This window comes from Zootoca vivipara, chromosome 7, assembly GCF_965207765.1.
Source record: "Zootoca vivipara chromosome 7, rZooViv2.hap1.1, whole genome shotgun sequence".
Lineage (NCBI taxonomy): Eukaryota > Metazoa > Chordata > Lepidosauria > Squamata > Lacertidae > Zootoca > Zootoca vivipara.
The window spans coordinates 47,026,145-47,041,153 of NC_142590.1; the positions used below are offsets into that span (position 1 = coordinate 47,026,145).

The window sequence follows — 15,009 nt, forward strand, 5'->3', positions numbered from 1 at the left end:
AAATTTGTGTGGGAAGTGTAACAAATGCATTGTCATCTAAGTATCTGGCATGTGGGCCCTTTAAGAGAAACAGCTATGACCCAGGTCTGGAGAGCTGACTCAGGTGTGGCCTGGCTGGAAAAGTTTGTTACTACTCTGTGCAGGCTCTCAGGCCTCTTCAAGAATAAAGTTTGCTATGCCATTAACTAACTTAAGTTTGTAATGCATTTCTACATAAACAGCAGAGGACAAAACACATAGAATTACAGTATGAGCGTTTTTTGGAACTAGAAAAGTTTCATATTTTTACAGCCAACAGAAGGTGATCCAATGAATATTGCCTACTTTATATTTCTTCCATTAATATCAATTTTCCTTGGAACACCTGATCACTGTTAGAGATAGGAAGAGCTAGAAATGGCCAGTTATTCTTATTCAAAAAGCCTGTTTTTCCCTTAATGGCAAATTAAGTCTGTTATCCTTAGACATACACTCTATTTACCTATTAGGCCTTAATTCTGAGCAAGCATCCATAAGGCTGCTTTGTAGATGAGGGGAGGAGTAGCAAGTCGACTGGAACATGCTACCACACGTGCACTAATAGTACCAAAAAGGGAAGTACCAGGGCTGCGTGTGGGTAGGTGATGCAGTAATAACAGTGGGCATGCGGAGTCCAGCACATTTCCCTACATCTAAACATTTCCTCTGCCAGAAGCATTTGGCACTGTTGTTCTCTAAAGGCACCTCTCCGTAGCAAAGGGACTCCCTGCTTGTGGCACCCTCGACTGCAAAACTGTTGGGCAAAGTAGGGATGAGCTTTTGACTGAATACAGGTGTTCTCATGAAATCTCTTTCAGGTTAGTTGCAATATACAGCCACACACTTATCCAACACTACTACACCATGTTTTTTTCTTTCTTTCTCCATGGGTTTGTTTTTAAACCCCAGGCTGTTTGACGGTTTTGCTTTTGTGACTGCAACGTATGTTGCGACTTGTTTAATTCACGGCATGTTTGTAAACTGCCCTGTGGACCGTTTGGTGAAGGACGGGCTGCAAGCGCAAAATAGATACATAAACACATACTGTAGTAAACAAGATCGAGGAGTGGCAATGAGCCGTTATAGGGCTGTGCCCCGTATCTCTACGCAATGCAATGCGCCCCCTTGCACCCACGCGCTCACTCCACCACCGACACACATACACTTGCATCCCCGCAAAGCCTCTCGCCCCCTTCGCAGCCCTGCCTAGGAAGCTCGAGCGTTCTCAAGCAAGCGCGTGCCGCTGCACACAGCCCGGCCCCACGCTCCCCAGCCCCGCGCACACAGGAAAGCGAGACGCTCTACCTCTGCTTCGGGTCTCTCCGAGGCCGCCATGGCCAGCACTTTCCAACTCTGTGACCTCCGACCTCGTGACGCACCAACCCGGAAGAGGAAGCAGCGCGCGCGTGAATAAGCCGCCGTCCGCGGGAGGCTTTCTTTATATCGTGGTCTCCGGTCTCCGTCACTATGCAGGTGAAATAAGCGGGCGGGGTTAGTGGGTCGGCGGCGTGGGGGCCTTTTGGGACCGCATCTTTCTTGGGAACTGGCTTGTCCTAGTCCAGTATTCCAGGGCGGGGCTGAGGAGCCTCTTCCTCCCATAGTTAACGAGGAACCTTGTTTTCTTCTTTCCCTGCACCCTTTCCCTTGACACCCCCCCCCAAATTTTGTAAGCCTACGGTCTTGTTGTTTTAATGGCTTGTTTTAATTGATTGCCTTTTTGGCCGAAGAGCGGGGGTACAAATGCTCTTTTCGCAGTGATAATAGTGAGGATTTTCTTCTGCAGAGATGCTGCATGCGTAACAAGCCCTTTTCAACCCAAGGGCCCGGTTCCCTTTTGCAAGCCTCCCGGGGGGGGGGTGCTAGTGGCGGGTGAGGAAATGGATGCCTTTTCTTAACTCTCTGCGTACTAGCAGCTGCGTGCTAGGCGGGCGAAAGTCAGAGTTTTTGCACACGCACCTCGAGTGTCCTCCATCCAGGCAAGCAAGAAGCATTATTGGGAGTTCATGGACTCGTTGCGGCCAGGAGGGCATGGGGGCAGGGCTGCTGAGGGGGTGTGGCCTAAGGGTAGGTTGGAAGGCTACACATTGTCGCGGTGCCCGAGGTCCCACTCCTCCTCTTGGGAAAGCAGCTGCAAAGGAGAATAGGCTTCTTGCATTTTTATGACTTAATAGGTGTGCAAGGTATTTCAATAAGTTGCATGCAACCCTTTCGTGAAGACGTTCTTGCCTTGAATAGCAAGAGCATACATGTATGGATAAATTCTTTACAGTAGAAGAGGTTGAGAAAAAATGAAATTCTCTTCTGTGCAAGCTTTTAAAAGTGTTGGAGCCTTGCTATATTTTACAACTGATTCGTCTTTAGCTAACAGACTATCTGCCAACTTAAGCTTCAGATAGCAACACTTTAACATGAAAGTTCCATTAAAATGTGCTAAGGATAGGGGTGCTAAGCTGGTGGAGTGGTATTCGCAGCTCCAATAGGACTCTTGGGTGGATATAGAGTGGCTTGTCAATGGCATTTTTAAAAGCTAATTATGTTTCAGCCCTAATGTAAAATATGTCGATGTATCTTTGCCTCCTGTAGGAGCTGAGATTTTCCTCATAATTAGCTGCATGCCCTAACTCATTAATTCATTTTAATATTATTCTATGTCTTTCATTTATATCCCAACTTTCCTGACATATAGTGTCCAACAGTGAAAATGAAAAGGGGGAATTCATAGGGTATGGGGAGAGAGACAGAGGAGAATATGAACTCAAAGGGAATGGAGATCTCTTAATCATGCTAAGGAGATAAATGCATGTTCCTTGTGTCCCAGAGCCTGCCTATTTATCAAAGTAGTAGTAATAGTAATTTTATTATTTATACCCCGCCCATCTGGCTGCGTTTCCCCAGCCACTCTAGGTGGCTTACAGCACATAAAAAATGGTAAAACATTACACATTAAAAATTTCCTGATACAAGGTTGCCTTCAGATGTCTTCAAAAAGTCAGATAGTTGTTTATTTCCTTGACATCTGATGCAGGAGATCTTGGGGTCCTCACTAGGCCCCGATGGTGGAGGTGGTTCTGTTAGATTGCGAACCACCTGAAGGAGTCTCCTGCTGTTTTCTGCAGATGCAATAGAGGCAGTAAAGAAGGTCCTCTTCACCGTTGCTGTCTCCACTTTGTAGGCTCAACGTTGAGCTCTAACCCGTGTCCAGTCCAATTCAGAATGAGTTTTCCGCCAAAACTAGAGTAACTATGGGGTGTTCTTTCTGTCCTCTGGCTCTATCCTTAAGGCTTAGCGCATCTTATAATTTGAAACCAGAATCGAAAGGCACAGGGGGGGAAACGGGCCGTATCCAACACTACAATTCTCCTGGCACAATATACTTTCACGAGCACAACAGAGCTTCCTTCCCCACTCCTGCCACTTCCACCCCCTGTACATCCTCAAAACCATCCGGAGCAGATTTTGAGGGTGTATGGGAGAGGAGAGATCAAGGTGACCAAGGCCGACTCAGTTCTGTGGCCAGGACTGAATTCATGTTGGAATGGATCTGCCCTCCAAGAATGCTTTCAGCTGCCCCACCATGGCCCTCTTCACCAGCTTCTCCTTAAAAAAGGAGGTACTGTGTTTGCAACTGGTCAATACTGGTTGTTCTAATCCAAAGGGCCCAGAGCTGGTTTCTCATTCAATGTGGCAGGGACCACCCCCATTAACCACACTCTGGACCCAACTAATTAGCCGCGTTCTGCTACATTTAATAATCATCTTCAATGTGAATAAAGACAAAAGAACGTCAGTGGGCTGCTCCAGGTAAAAATGTGCAGTTAAAAAATCATACACTTCATAAGGAACACCAAGGACTGTAAAGAGCTGTCCCCACTACAGAACAACAGTTTTAGTTCTATATATCCAAACAGATGTAATTGCATAGTTAATGTTCAGTTCACATTGGAAAAATTTCCTTCTCTGGATTAAAGATAATCATTAACTGTTAATGGTTTACAAAAAGGCACCGTTTCTATAATGCTAGCTCAGAAGACTTGTGATGGTTTATTTTACCCATCTGTCTTTTGTAATAATACTTCTGAGCTAGTAAAAAAATCTAGTTTCATCTACTGGATTTAATAAGCCATTCTTCTGAGCTGATATTCTAGAAAGGGTGTCTTTTTGTAAACCATAACAGTAAAATGATGATTACTTCATAGCTTGCTTTGGTTCCCTCAATCCTGAATACTTGCCATGTCAAAGGCAAATTTGGATACCACCCACAGCACCTGATCGACATCAATCTTATTATAGAGCTACCTTTGAGAGAGGACTCTCTGTTTTCATTTCTCTTTCTTTCTCTGTTTTCGTTTAGATTAGTTTCTTCTATCTTATTGTATTATGAGGAAGCTTTGATAAAATCTTATGGGAGGTTGTGGAAATCAATATAGAATCTCATGAGACCTCTCAGCTTCTCTCTCCATTATGGAAATTGCCTTTATTCCTACCCTTTCTTCTCTACAACTTTATAGTTCAAAAGATGGATCTTTTTTTCCTAGATGGAATGTGTCAGACTTCTGTGGGTCCTTCTATCCTATTCACCTTCCTAGTGATCCTTTCACATTCCATGCCTTTCTTACCACACAACTATGAATGTTAAGGTTATAATTCACTGTTGTTTGCACTGGCAGAGGAAGAGGAGTGCGGGGAGAGCGCATCGCCCCCGGCACTGCGATCCCGGTGGGGTGCCATCACGGCTGCCCCCCGCCCACGCATGCCCCACCCCCAGGACACATGCCAGCCCAGCCCCCGCCTGCTCTCTGCCCCCCGGTGCCAGAGCATGAAGCTCCGCCACTGGTTGTTTGACAAAATCATTTACACTTATAAAGTAAAATCACATGTTCCTGCTTACAATTAAGTGTCTGAAGGAAATGTGTACATTGCCAATTGTTGTTCAACATAAAGTGAAAGGTATTGGCCTAATTTCAAAGGGCATGTTTTGTGATATACTGTATTTACTCGAATCCAATGCTCACCTTTTCTAGCCAAATAACGTTGCAAAAATTAAGGTGTGCATTAGATTCGATGGCACATTTACATCCACCAGCAAATGCAGTATTTTTCGCTCCATAAGACGCCCCTGACCATAAGACACACCTAACTTTTAGAGAAGAAAAACAAGGAAAAAAATATTCTGAATCAAATGTTATACTAAACTATTTAATAAACTACCGGTATATCAGAATAATATTTCAACCATGTTAAGTGAACAGCAGTCAACATTGGCATTAAGAACCATCATCACTGTCATTAACAAATGAAGAGAGACTTTATCCCCTAGTAAGCACGGCAGGCAATATGAGCTTCCCACATTGAGTCCCTTAGATCTAAGGACTATATGGTTTGGCTCTACACAATTATTTTAATAAAGCCAAAAGAAGTGGGACTTTCTTCCTTTTTGTTCATTGCAGAGAGCTCTGGGGGCTTTCATATTAGGGAGGAATGAGGGAGAAATCTGATTCAATTCCCATTTAAAGTCACACCTACCTAGTTTACACCTTCATACACAACACAAGAACTAAACCACAGCCGCCCTTCAAATTTCACACTGCAAAGGAAGGCACTACTGTCCCAGCAAGACCAGTGGCGGAGGGAGGGTCTTGCATGGTGGCATGTCGCCTGTGGAGACGTGGGATGTCGGCCATGCGAGCGTTGTCCCAAGGGGGTGGCGCGCGTGCCCCCGCCCATCCCAATGGGGCAGCTGAGCACAGAGGCGGAGGGATTACACAGCTCCCGCTGTGCTTGCTTGACACCCGTGTAAGCGGCTCCTGTCCCGCTTTGCTGATTTAAAGTGAGCCGCGGAGGAGGGACAGACAGGAGCCATGGCTCCTGTAGGTCCCTCCTCCGCACAGCATTCACTCCATAAGACGCACAGACATTTCCCCTTGCTTTTTAGCAGGAAAAAAGCGTGTTTTATGGAGCGAAAAATACAGTCCTTTTTTTTTTGTTTCAAGGTTCTGAAAATTGAGATGTGTGTTACATTCAATGGTGCATTAGACTCGAATAAATACGGTATACTATGAACTTGGTTGTAAGAATTGTGACATCAGAAAACTTACTACACTACCAAGTACTTACTACACCATTGTCTTACAGAGGACAATTTGTTCCAACATAACTACATGCATTTACTGCTTCTGGGATGTTTGTTATCCAAAATTTCACTTATCTGAACACAAAGAATTATACCTAAACCTTTCTACATGAATGGCTGATTCAGATATGATGGGAGCATGTCAAAACTGTGGTTAAAACAAATATTCACTCCTTTGAATGGTTGGTTTTGCAAGGCAGAAAGCGTGTGCTACTGGAATGTGACCTGTATTTTAAAGAACCACAGTAGTGAACATAGTAATTATTAAAATTATTTTTAGTACAGTATAGAAAGATTATTGGCTCTGACAAAGCATTTGACAAATGCATGGCAAGAGTGAAGAGTGTTAAAAGAAAACTTGCTAGACTGAAGTTGAACTAGATAGCAATGATGATATTCTGATTCAGCTGAGTCCAGAGGTTTAGGACATGGTGCTTGGTGCATGACCTTCCTTGTATTTCACTTGTGTTTGCTCCTTCTTTTGGGGTGCCTCTGTTTTAACCCTATGGGCTTAAAGATATGTGCATGAACATAATAGACTTGCATGGGGCAAGGAGTTGATGAATTTCTGGATCTCTACCATGATGTTGTATTCACTCTTAAGGGAAGCGACTCTTAATATTGGCTACAGGTATTTCCCCAACACTTCCTCCTTTCAGGGTTCCCTTTGGGTGCTGTTCAAACACTGCCTTTGCATTGTTCCTTGCTGGTGGATGCAAACACTGGGTATCCCTCTTGCTACATCATACTTGGTGCAAGTATGTCAGTAGCATTCCCAATAAGCTTGTTTGCACTGATGAACTATCTTTGAAAGCTTATCTGGGTGGGGAGGTAATCTTGCACTGATTATTTTTTGCTGTAGTGTAACCTATATTGCTCTGGCATATGGTCATTAATAGCTGTATCAGATGGTTGAAAGGAGGACAGCTGCACAAATCAAAGTGTGTAGGCTAGGTCAGGTTCTGGCCATTCCTGATTTATAGGGTTGTTCCCCACCTTTCCTAGTGTAGGGTTGTGCCCTTGATTCAAATTAGAGGCCTTCAACATGCAAAAAATTACTGAGCTGGCATGGTGTGTCTCAAACACTGTTATGAAAACAAGGGAAGCTGAGTGATGGGATAGATAAAGGGTTTAAACTACATGATACTACATGAAAGCCAAAAGTGGCCATGTAAACTGAACACTCATTAATTGGAAAATTGATTATTACTCTATCCTTTCCAGAGAGAGGAGAAGCAGCTTGAACTATCTCTTGAGGCTCTCATTAGTCAAGTGGCTGACCTGAAGAATTCCTTAGTCGGTTTCATTTACAAGCTGGAAAATGAATATGACCGACTTACCTGGTAAGAGGCTGGGAAGAATATGTATGTATGTATGTATGTATGTGCGTTTTCCATTTAGTGATATATAATCATATCTACTTTACCTCTCTGCCTATCAACTTCCTTCCCTCCCACCTCATGGTTTTCAAAATTAACCTTTATATCATAGCATTTTATACATTTTTCAATTCTAATTACACTCATTACAAAATATCTCAAAATTTAAATAAATATAAAAAGGGGGGAAATTCTCATTACAAGTCTTCAGCCAACCCTACTAGTGATGTTAATTGCTTACAATGATCTTTCAAGTATTGTATAAATTTACTCCAGTCCTTTTGGAATACTTGATCATGCTGGTTTTGGATTTTTCCTGTCAGCTTCGCCAGTTCCGCAAAGTCCATCATTTTCATCTGCCACTCTTCTTTCATTGGTACTTCTTGTTGTTTCCATTTGGGGACTAAAAGAGTTCTTGTCCTATACATTTTAGCAAGTTCTAATGGTGTTAAATACCATCTATACATTGTTTTCATAACATTTTCTTTAAGTACACTGCATGCAGTAAAGTTAACACCTTCCTTCCACAACCTTTCCCAAGATTCTAACTGAATATTATATCCAAAATCTTTAGCCCATTGTATAATCACCTCTTTAACCTCTTCATCTTTAGTATGCCATTCCAATAATAGTTTATACATTTTTGATAATATTTTCCTCTTACCATCCAGTAAGTCTATCTCCAGCCTAGATCTTACTGTATTGAATCCGTTTTTCTTTTTATCCTCCTTAAACACATCATTAGATAGATAGATTCTTTATTGTGGCTAAAAGCCCACACAAGCGAAATACATCAAACACAAAAGGCAAAAAAACTGCATTTCAGAAACACAACAAGACAAACAAAGACAGCATCTCTATAAAAGTTACACCACAGCCTTTTAGGATGAACGCAGTCGAATGTCTATATATATGTAAAATTACCGAGAAATAATAGGATAAAATAATATATTAAAAGGTTTCAATAATCATGCAGCATTCCGGTTCGTCTCTTGGAGGAGAGAACTGAGGTTAAGAACCTTGCCACCTGCAGAGTTCTGTTCGAGTCATTGTCTTGCAAAACGAGTGCAAGATGAGACTGATGGTTTATCTTCAATTTCCTGAATTATTGAATTCAGTATATTTGCGCGGGCCGCACTGTACAAGGGGCAGTTGAACATTATATGCTGGAGAGATTCTATCGATCTATTGTCGCAACCACATAAAGCAGAGACATGACCTTTGGAAAATCTGTGACTCAAAACACAGGGAAAAACATTAAATCTTGCTTTGATGAACGCAAACCTATGCGATGCAACAGAGAGAGAGGAAAGATATGCTGGAACCTGATAAATTGGGGTAATACCAATATTCAGCGGTGAACAACCCCTCCACCTGTCATAAGATTGTACTGTAAATCAACATCATCCAGCCTTTGTTTAATGGCTGAGGGAAGGTCTAAGTTTAGGGAGTCTGACGGGGGGAATTCCATAAAACAGGAGTTTAGCATGGATTTTACTCGCCCATGGGCTGGCAAATTCGTCTCGCCATAGGCATTGTACAAGATAGTGGCTGGATAATCTATGCCAGAGAGTCAGCCAGTAATTAAAGACACGCCTCCATAAGAGAGATTCTAATGAAGGGATCTTCAGTTCTAAGCGTATGGATGTATTACTTACACATGACGGTAGCTACTTGCCTTTCTTGTTATGGCATCATGACTACAATACAGCCAGTATGACATAGTGGTAAGAGTGTTGGACTAAGACCTGGGTAACTGGGGTTTTAGTCCCAAATCAGCTATGAAGCTCACTGGCTTTTTTCTGGCCCACGTAGGACCAGTCTGGATAGTTGGCCTTGGTGAAGATTTGACATTTTTTATTCTGGGCTCCCACTGAAATGAGGCTGCATTTTAAGTTGTATTTTAATCCTGTTTCTAAGTTGTATTTTAATCAATTGTTTTTATACCTGATGTTAGCCGCCCTGAGCCCAGTCTTGGCCGGGGAGGGTGAGGTATAAATAAATTTTGTTGTTGTTGTTCTTGTTGTTGTTAAACTACCTCGCAGATTTATTGTGAAGACAAAATGGGGTGGGGGGTGGGAACCATGCATGCCACTTCGACCTGCTTGGAAAAAAGGCAGGATATAAATGTAATAAAATAATTCAACAGTGCAGATTTGAACTTCCCACAGCCAGAGGTAGGGATGCGCTTTGTGTGTGCCTCATGTCCTTTTCATCTTCCCATCTCTGCCTCAGGCCCTCAGTGTTAGACAGCTTCGCTCTGCTCTCAGGTCAGCTGAATACCCTGAATAAAGTGCTAAAACATGAGAAGACTCCACTGCTGCGCAATCAGGTCATAATTCCACTAGTGCTGTCTCCAGATCGTGATGAGGAGATCATGGTAAGGATTTGGCTGATTATTACAATATTTTATAGCTACAAGTCATTTCTTGACTCCAGTGCAGGTGAAAAAATTGAGTGACAGATTGGTTAAATGAGAATAGTACCAACTTAAATACTTAAATATTAAAAATGGCAGAGCACGTAATGAATTGGACTAGATTGCTCACGTTCCAGTTTTTTATTTGGGGAAGGCTAAAGTCGTACACTTCATTACACCACTTACTTTGCTGCATATGTTGACTAAGCCAGAAACCAATGAGAAAAGAGGATCTTTAGGAAAGCAAGGGTGTAACAAATTGAGCCTCAGTTCATTCATGCTCTATTCTATGTTGGCCTCTATCTCGTCCCTTTGCTGACTCCTGTCACAGCCTCATATCTTGACAACCTTGCTACTGGAAGAATCTTTTAGTTAGGACTTTGTGTATACCATACACCAAACACGAGGGTGTCATGCCTCTGCAGCCTAGAAAGGAAGTATGTCACATCCTAGCTTATGGGGCAACTAAATTGCCACAATGGGACATTCGCTCTTCTCCTCACCCATGCTGCCCCCAGAACCAGTGGGGGTGGGAGGAGAAAGGGAGAACCTTCTGTTGCGCAAGGAGAAATCCTTGTGCTGACAGAATATTCTCCTTAGCTCTACACTGAATACAACCCCTGGATTCCAGAGGCTTGAGTTTGACATTCCTAGGTCATGTCTTAAACAATGTTGCTCAAACAATTCTCCACAAACTAGTATTATGCAGTGCATGTATTCAGATAAACGTGAAAGTTTGAAGTTTCTCACAGAATACACATTCATTTTATTTATACCCTGCTTTTCAGAAAATATTTCCACCAAAGCAGCTTACAGTTCAAATCCACAGAGAGATAAAATATAAAGGGTATACATGGCAGTCTGTTCTGGCTCCTGTTGGCTAGTGATACAGTCCCAATTTCAGACTCTTCCTTCATAGATAGTCAGAAGGAGCTACAAAGGTACTCAGCTGCTAGCTGATGGTAAAGATGCCAACACAGAAAAGTAACTGCTTCTGCTTATCTTCATTGCTTAAACTTTTCATGCATTGGAAATTGAATTGCTAGAATCCTGCTGGTGGGTATCCTGGGCCTAAATTCCCAGTAACAACTGGGTCTCTGTAGCCTACATCAGGTCTGTAGGGCCAACTTCGTATTCTATAGCTTTGCTGCAAAGTATGACTTTGATGACTGATGGTCTGGATGTTCCAGCGGCAGACAGAAGGCCGAGTGCCAGTGTTCAGCCATGAGGTCGTGCCTGATCACCTGAGAACCAAGCCTGATCCTGAAGTAGAGGAGCAAGAGAAGCAGCTGAGCACAGACGCTGCTCGCATTGGTACCGATGCGGCACTGGTAAGGGTTTCAGCTACTTAAGTATACTCAACTCCTAGGTTTTTGTTGTTAAATATCTCTTGCTGAATATTTATATGTAGGAATCCTGTGGTCTTTTGCATCTCTCTCTACCACCATGTTCTCTCATTTAATATTCTGCATCAAAGTTCACTTACTGGAACCCCCTACAGTGCAGGACTCACAGCTTAAAGAAGCCCTGACAGATGGCAATCCAACCTCTGTTATAATGAAGGAGAGACCACCACTTTCTGAGGTAGTCTTTTCCACTGCTTAACAGCTCTATCAGAAAGTTCTTCCTAATTTTTTGTCCGAATCTCCTTTCTTGTAACTTGAATCTATTGGCTTAGGTTCTACTCTCTGAAGCAGCAGGAAACAAGTTTGTTCCATCTTCCATGTGACAGCCTTTATATATTTAAAGATAGCTATCACACCACTTCTCAGTTTGCTCTTTCTCATGCTAAACATACCCAACTCCCTCCTGTTCCTCATAAGGCTCACCCTCCTCTAAACATGCTCCAGCTTGTCAATATACTTCTTAAACTATGGTGCCCAGAACTGGACACAGTATTTCAGGTGGGGTCCATAGCTGCCAAGTTTTCCCTTTTCTCGCGAGGAAGCCTATTCAGCATAAGGGAAAATCCCTTAAAAAAGGGATAACTTGGCAGCTATGGTGGGGTCTCAGCAGGGCAGAACAGAGTGATATTATTATGTCCCTTGATCTGGACACTATACTTTTGTTGGTGCAGCCTAGAATTGCATTGGTTGGGGTTTGGTTTGGTTTGTTTTGTTTTTGTTTGTTTTGTTACTACATCAAACTGTTAATTCATGTTAAGCTTGTAGTCTACTAAGACCCCTAGATCCTTTTCACTTGTGCTGCTGTCAAGTCCGCTGTCCCCCATCCTATATTTGTGTGTCTGATTATTCCTGCCTAAGTGCAGAACCGTACATTTGTCCCTATTGAAATTCATTTTGTTAGTTTTCTATTGTAAATGGCCCTGTGATCCTCGGAGGAAAGATGGTATAGGAATAGCAGCAGCAGCAGTAATAGTAGCAGTTGTTTGGGCTCAGTTCTCCAATCCGTTAAGGTCTTCTTAAATCCTTATTCTGTCGTCTGAAGTATTACGCTACCCTTCCCAGTTTGATGTCTTCTGCAAATTTGATTAGCAGACCCTCAATTCCTTCATCCAAGTCATTTATAAAGATGTTGACAACACTGGGCTCAGGACAGGATCATGCAGCACCTCACTGCTCAGACATCCCCTCCCCCCAGGAAAATGAAGAACCATTAGTGAGCACTCTTTCGGTTTGGTCAATCAACCAGCTACAAATCCACCTAGCAATAACATCATCTAGCCCACATTTTACCAGCTTCTCCACCAGAATATAACGGGAGGTTTTGTTGAAAGTCAAAATTCTGCGGATTTTATCTATATTTTTAATCATTTTATTAAGTCCACCTTTAAAAGTTGATTTTATCTATATTTTTAATAAATCTTTTATACCACTTTATGTAAAATACTCAAGTAGTTTTTTTTAATTGAGCAGTCTATTAAAGATTGTAATTTTTTTAAAGACAACACAAATTCCTTGATATGTTTTACTGTGCAAATCTTATCATTGCAGAAACAGATCCAAAGCTTAAACAAAATGTGCTCAAACTTATTGGAGAAAATCAACAAAGAAGACCGAGAGTCTGAGAGTGGAGGTATGGCACTGGAGAAGCAGGAGGGACAGTAGAGGTGTTAGAGGGGGTACACAGTCCAGTAGTCCTAGAAACAGAAATAGTAGAATAACAGCATTAAGACTGTGGTCAGGAAAATGACTGAACACCTCAGGTAACTTGATGGCTTCATGTGCCCTATAAATTTTCCTTAATTGTGCAGGTTTACGGCAGAACAAGCAGACATTCAACCCTGCTGATACCAATGCACTTGTTGCAGCTGTGGCCTTTGGAAAGGGTCTGTCAAACAGACGCCCACCCGGTGTATCAGGGCCTGTACAGTCCGGTCAGCCAGGTGCCAACCCCATCATAGCAGGTGCTTCTGCTATGCAGCAGGTACAAATGTCTGGAGCATCAAGCCAGCCACAGTCCATGCTTGGAGGAGTGCAGATGGCACAAGCAGGACAGCCAGGTGAAAAAAAAGCATTCAGTCATATTGGAGAGTCTCGAATGCAAAAGGAGAGGAAGTGGAATGTGTGGGTGCGGGGGGTGGGGAGGTATGGTGAGACAAGAGGAATTGGTGTCTGGGGGAATTTAAATGCATATATTTGAATAAACATATAGGCTACAAAGAAGTGCAGCCATTTGGGAGGCCTGGACAAGATAGGTATTACACACACTGGGGGGGGGGGGCATGTGTAATAACCTGTATACATATGATTATTTTCAAAGAATCTGAGCATGCTGTTGCAGAGGAAATTTGCATTGTGTAAGGCTACCATTGGTTACTATACCAGTTCCTACTGCATTCCAGTTGCTAGGGAACAGCATCAGGAGACGACTGTTTAGCTTATTTTCCCCTTTGGGCTTCACAAAAAGTAGATGTTTGACCACTTTGGGAAACAGGATACTGGACTAGATCAGCCTTTGGTCTAATCCAGCAGGGCTCTTCTTATGTTTTTATTGATCAAACAAGTCTGATAGATTTACACATGGTGAATATGGGGAGGGAATGCAGAAGTGGAAGAAATTAAAACAGTGAGAGAGGCTATACCTCACCTAGAAAGTGTGTGCAAAGAAGATTCTGACATGAACCCCAGGGAAGAAGTGGGGAGAATGTTCCCACTTACATGTTCATTGCTCCTAAAATGTAGACTGTTCTCCTTAACACATTGCTAAGCCCAGCTGCTTTCCTCTCTCCAGGTAAAATGCCCAGCGGCATAAAAACCAATATCAAATCAGCTTCAATGCATCCCTATCAAAGGTGAGTAGGAAATATTCTGGCTTGTTGCTGCTTCTGGACATCCTTTCAGACTTCAGCTCACTCTCAACAGCAAGATTACTGACTATAAGTTCTGTCTCCTGAGATAATTTACCTTCTCATTGAGATCATTTATTTACACGGCTGTGGTTTATCCCTTGGGACTCAGAAGTGTTCAGTGTGTTCATACAAAATGGCATAAGCATTCCTTTGGGAAGAACACATCTGCCGATGAGCCAGGCCTGGATGAGGAGCAGATCTTGACTCTTTTCTACGTGTGTAAATATGAAGTCTGATTGTCTTGGAGTGCGTTTCTTTTGCGATTAGAATTGAATGGTGGTGGTGGAGGAGTAGACATGCAAGATGTACATTTGATGGTTTTTTTGTTTAATAAAGATCAGATGTTCTGCTTTGTGTATTCATTTACATATTTATTTAAACTATTACCCCTTGCTCTTAAGCTGAAAGTGCTCCTAGACCAGTTTACAGATCTTTTTTTAAAATCCGAAGACATGACACAAAAGGGAAAAGGTATGTAAGGAGAAAGCAAACTCAGGAATCTTATTTTTTTTAAGCTACAGTTATAATGGCCAGCTGGGATGGAAATAATTGAGAGAATTGCTACTGCTAGGTGGCAGACTAGGTGGCAGAAGAACCAAAGAGAGCTGGTTTTTCAGTAGAGCAGACTAAATAGCTTTGCTTCCCTCCTCTCTGCTGCAACCAGATGGAATGGATGGGAATCCTGCATTTTTTCCAAGGTCTGGTCATGGAAAACAATGTGAATTTGTCTTTGTATCTTTCGTAGATTGTC

At 42.5% G+C, this 15,009-nt stretch overlaps 2 protein-coding genes across 6 annotated transcripts in view; one reads left to right on the forward strand and one right to left on the reverse strand.

The window, feature by feature from the left end:
• The window catches only part of SZT2 (SZT2 subunit of KICSTOR complex), a 76,112-nt gene extending 74,670 nt beyond the window's left edge, over positions 1–1,442 (reverse strand). For all 5 annotated transcript variants that reach the window (XM_088673325.1, XM_060276974.2, XM_088673324.1 and 2 more), the window contains exon 1: positions 1,324–1,442. In XM_088673325.1, coding sequence (XP_088529451.1) covers positions 1,324–1,353 — 30 coding nt within the window. In that variant the 5' untranslated portion in view covers positions 1,354–1,442. The remainder of the gene's footprint in view (positions 1–1,323) is intronic.
• Positions 1,391–14,608, forward strand: MED8 (mediator complex subunit 8). Its single transcript, XM_035124148.3, has 7 exons — positions 1,391–1,491; positions 7,373–7,491; positions 9,763–9,907; positions 11,137–11,277; positions 12,901–12,982; positions 13,161–13,409; positions 14,141–14,608. The coding sequence occupies exons 1-7, from the start codon at positions 1,486–1,488 to the stop codon at positions 14,203–14,205; spliced, it is 807 nt and encodes a 268-aa protein (XP_034980039.1). The 5' UTR covers positions 1,391–1,485; the 3' UTR covers positions 14,206–14,608.
• Positions 14,609–15,009: the final 401 nt, after the last annotated feature.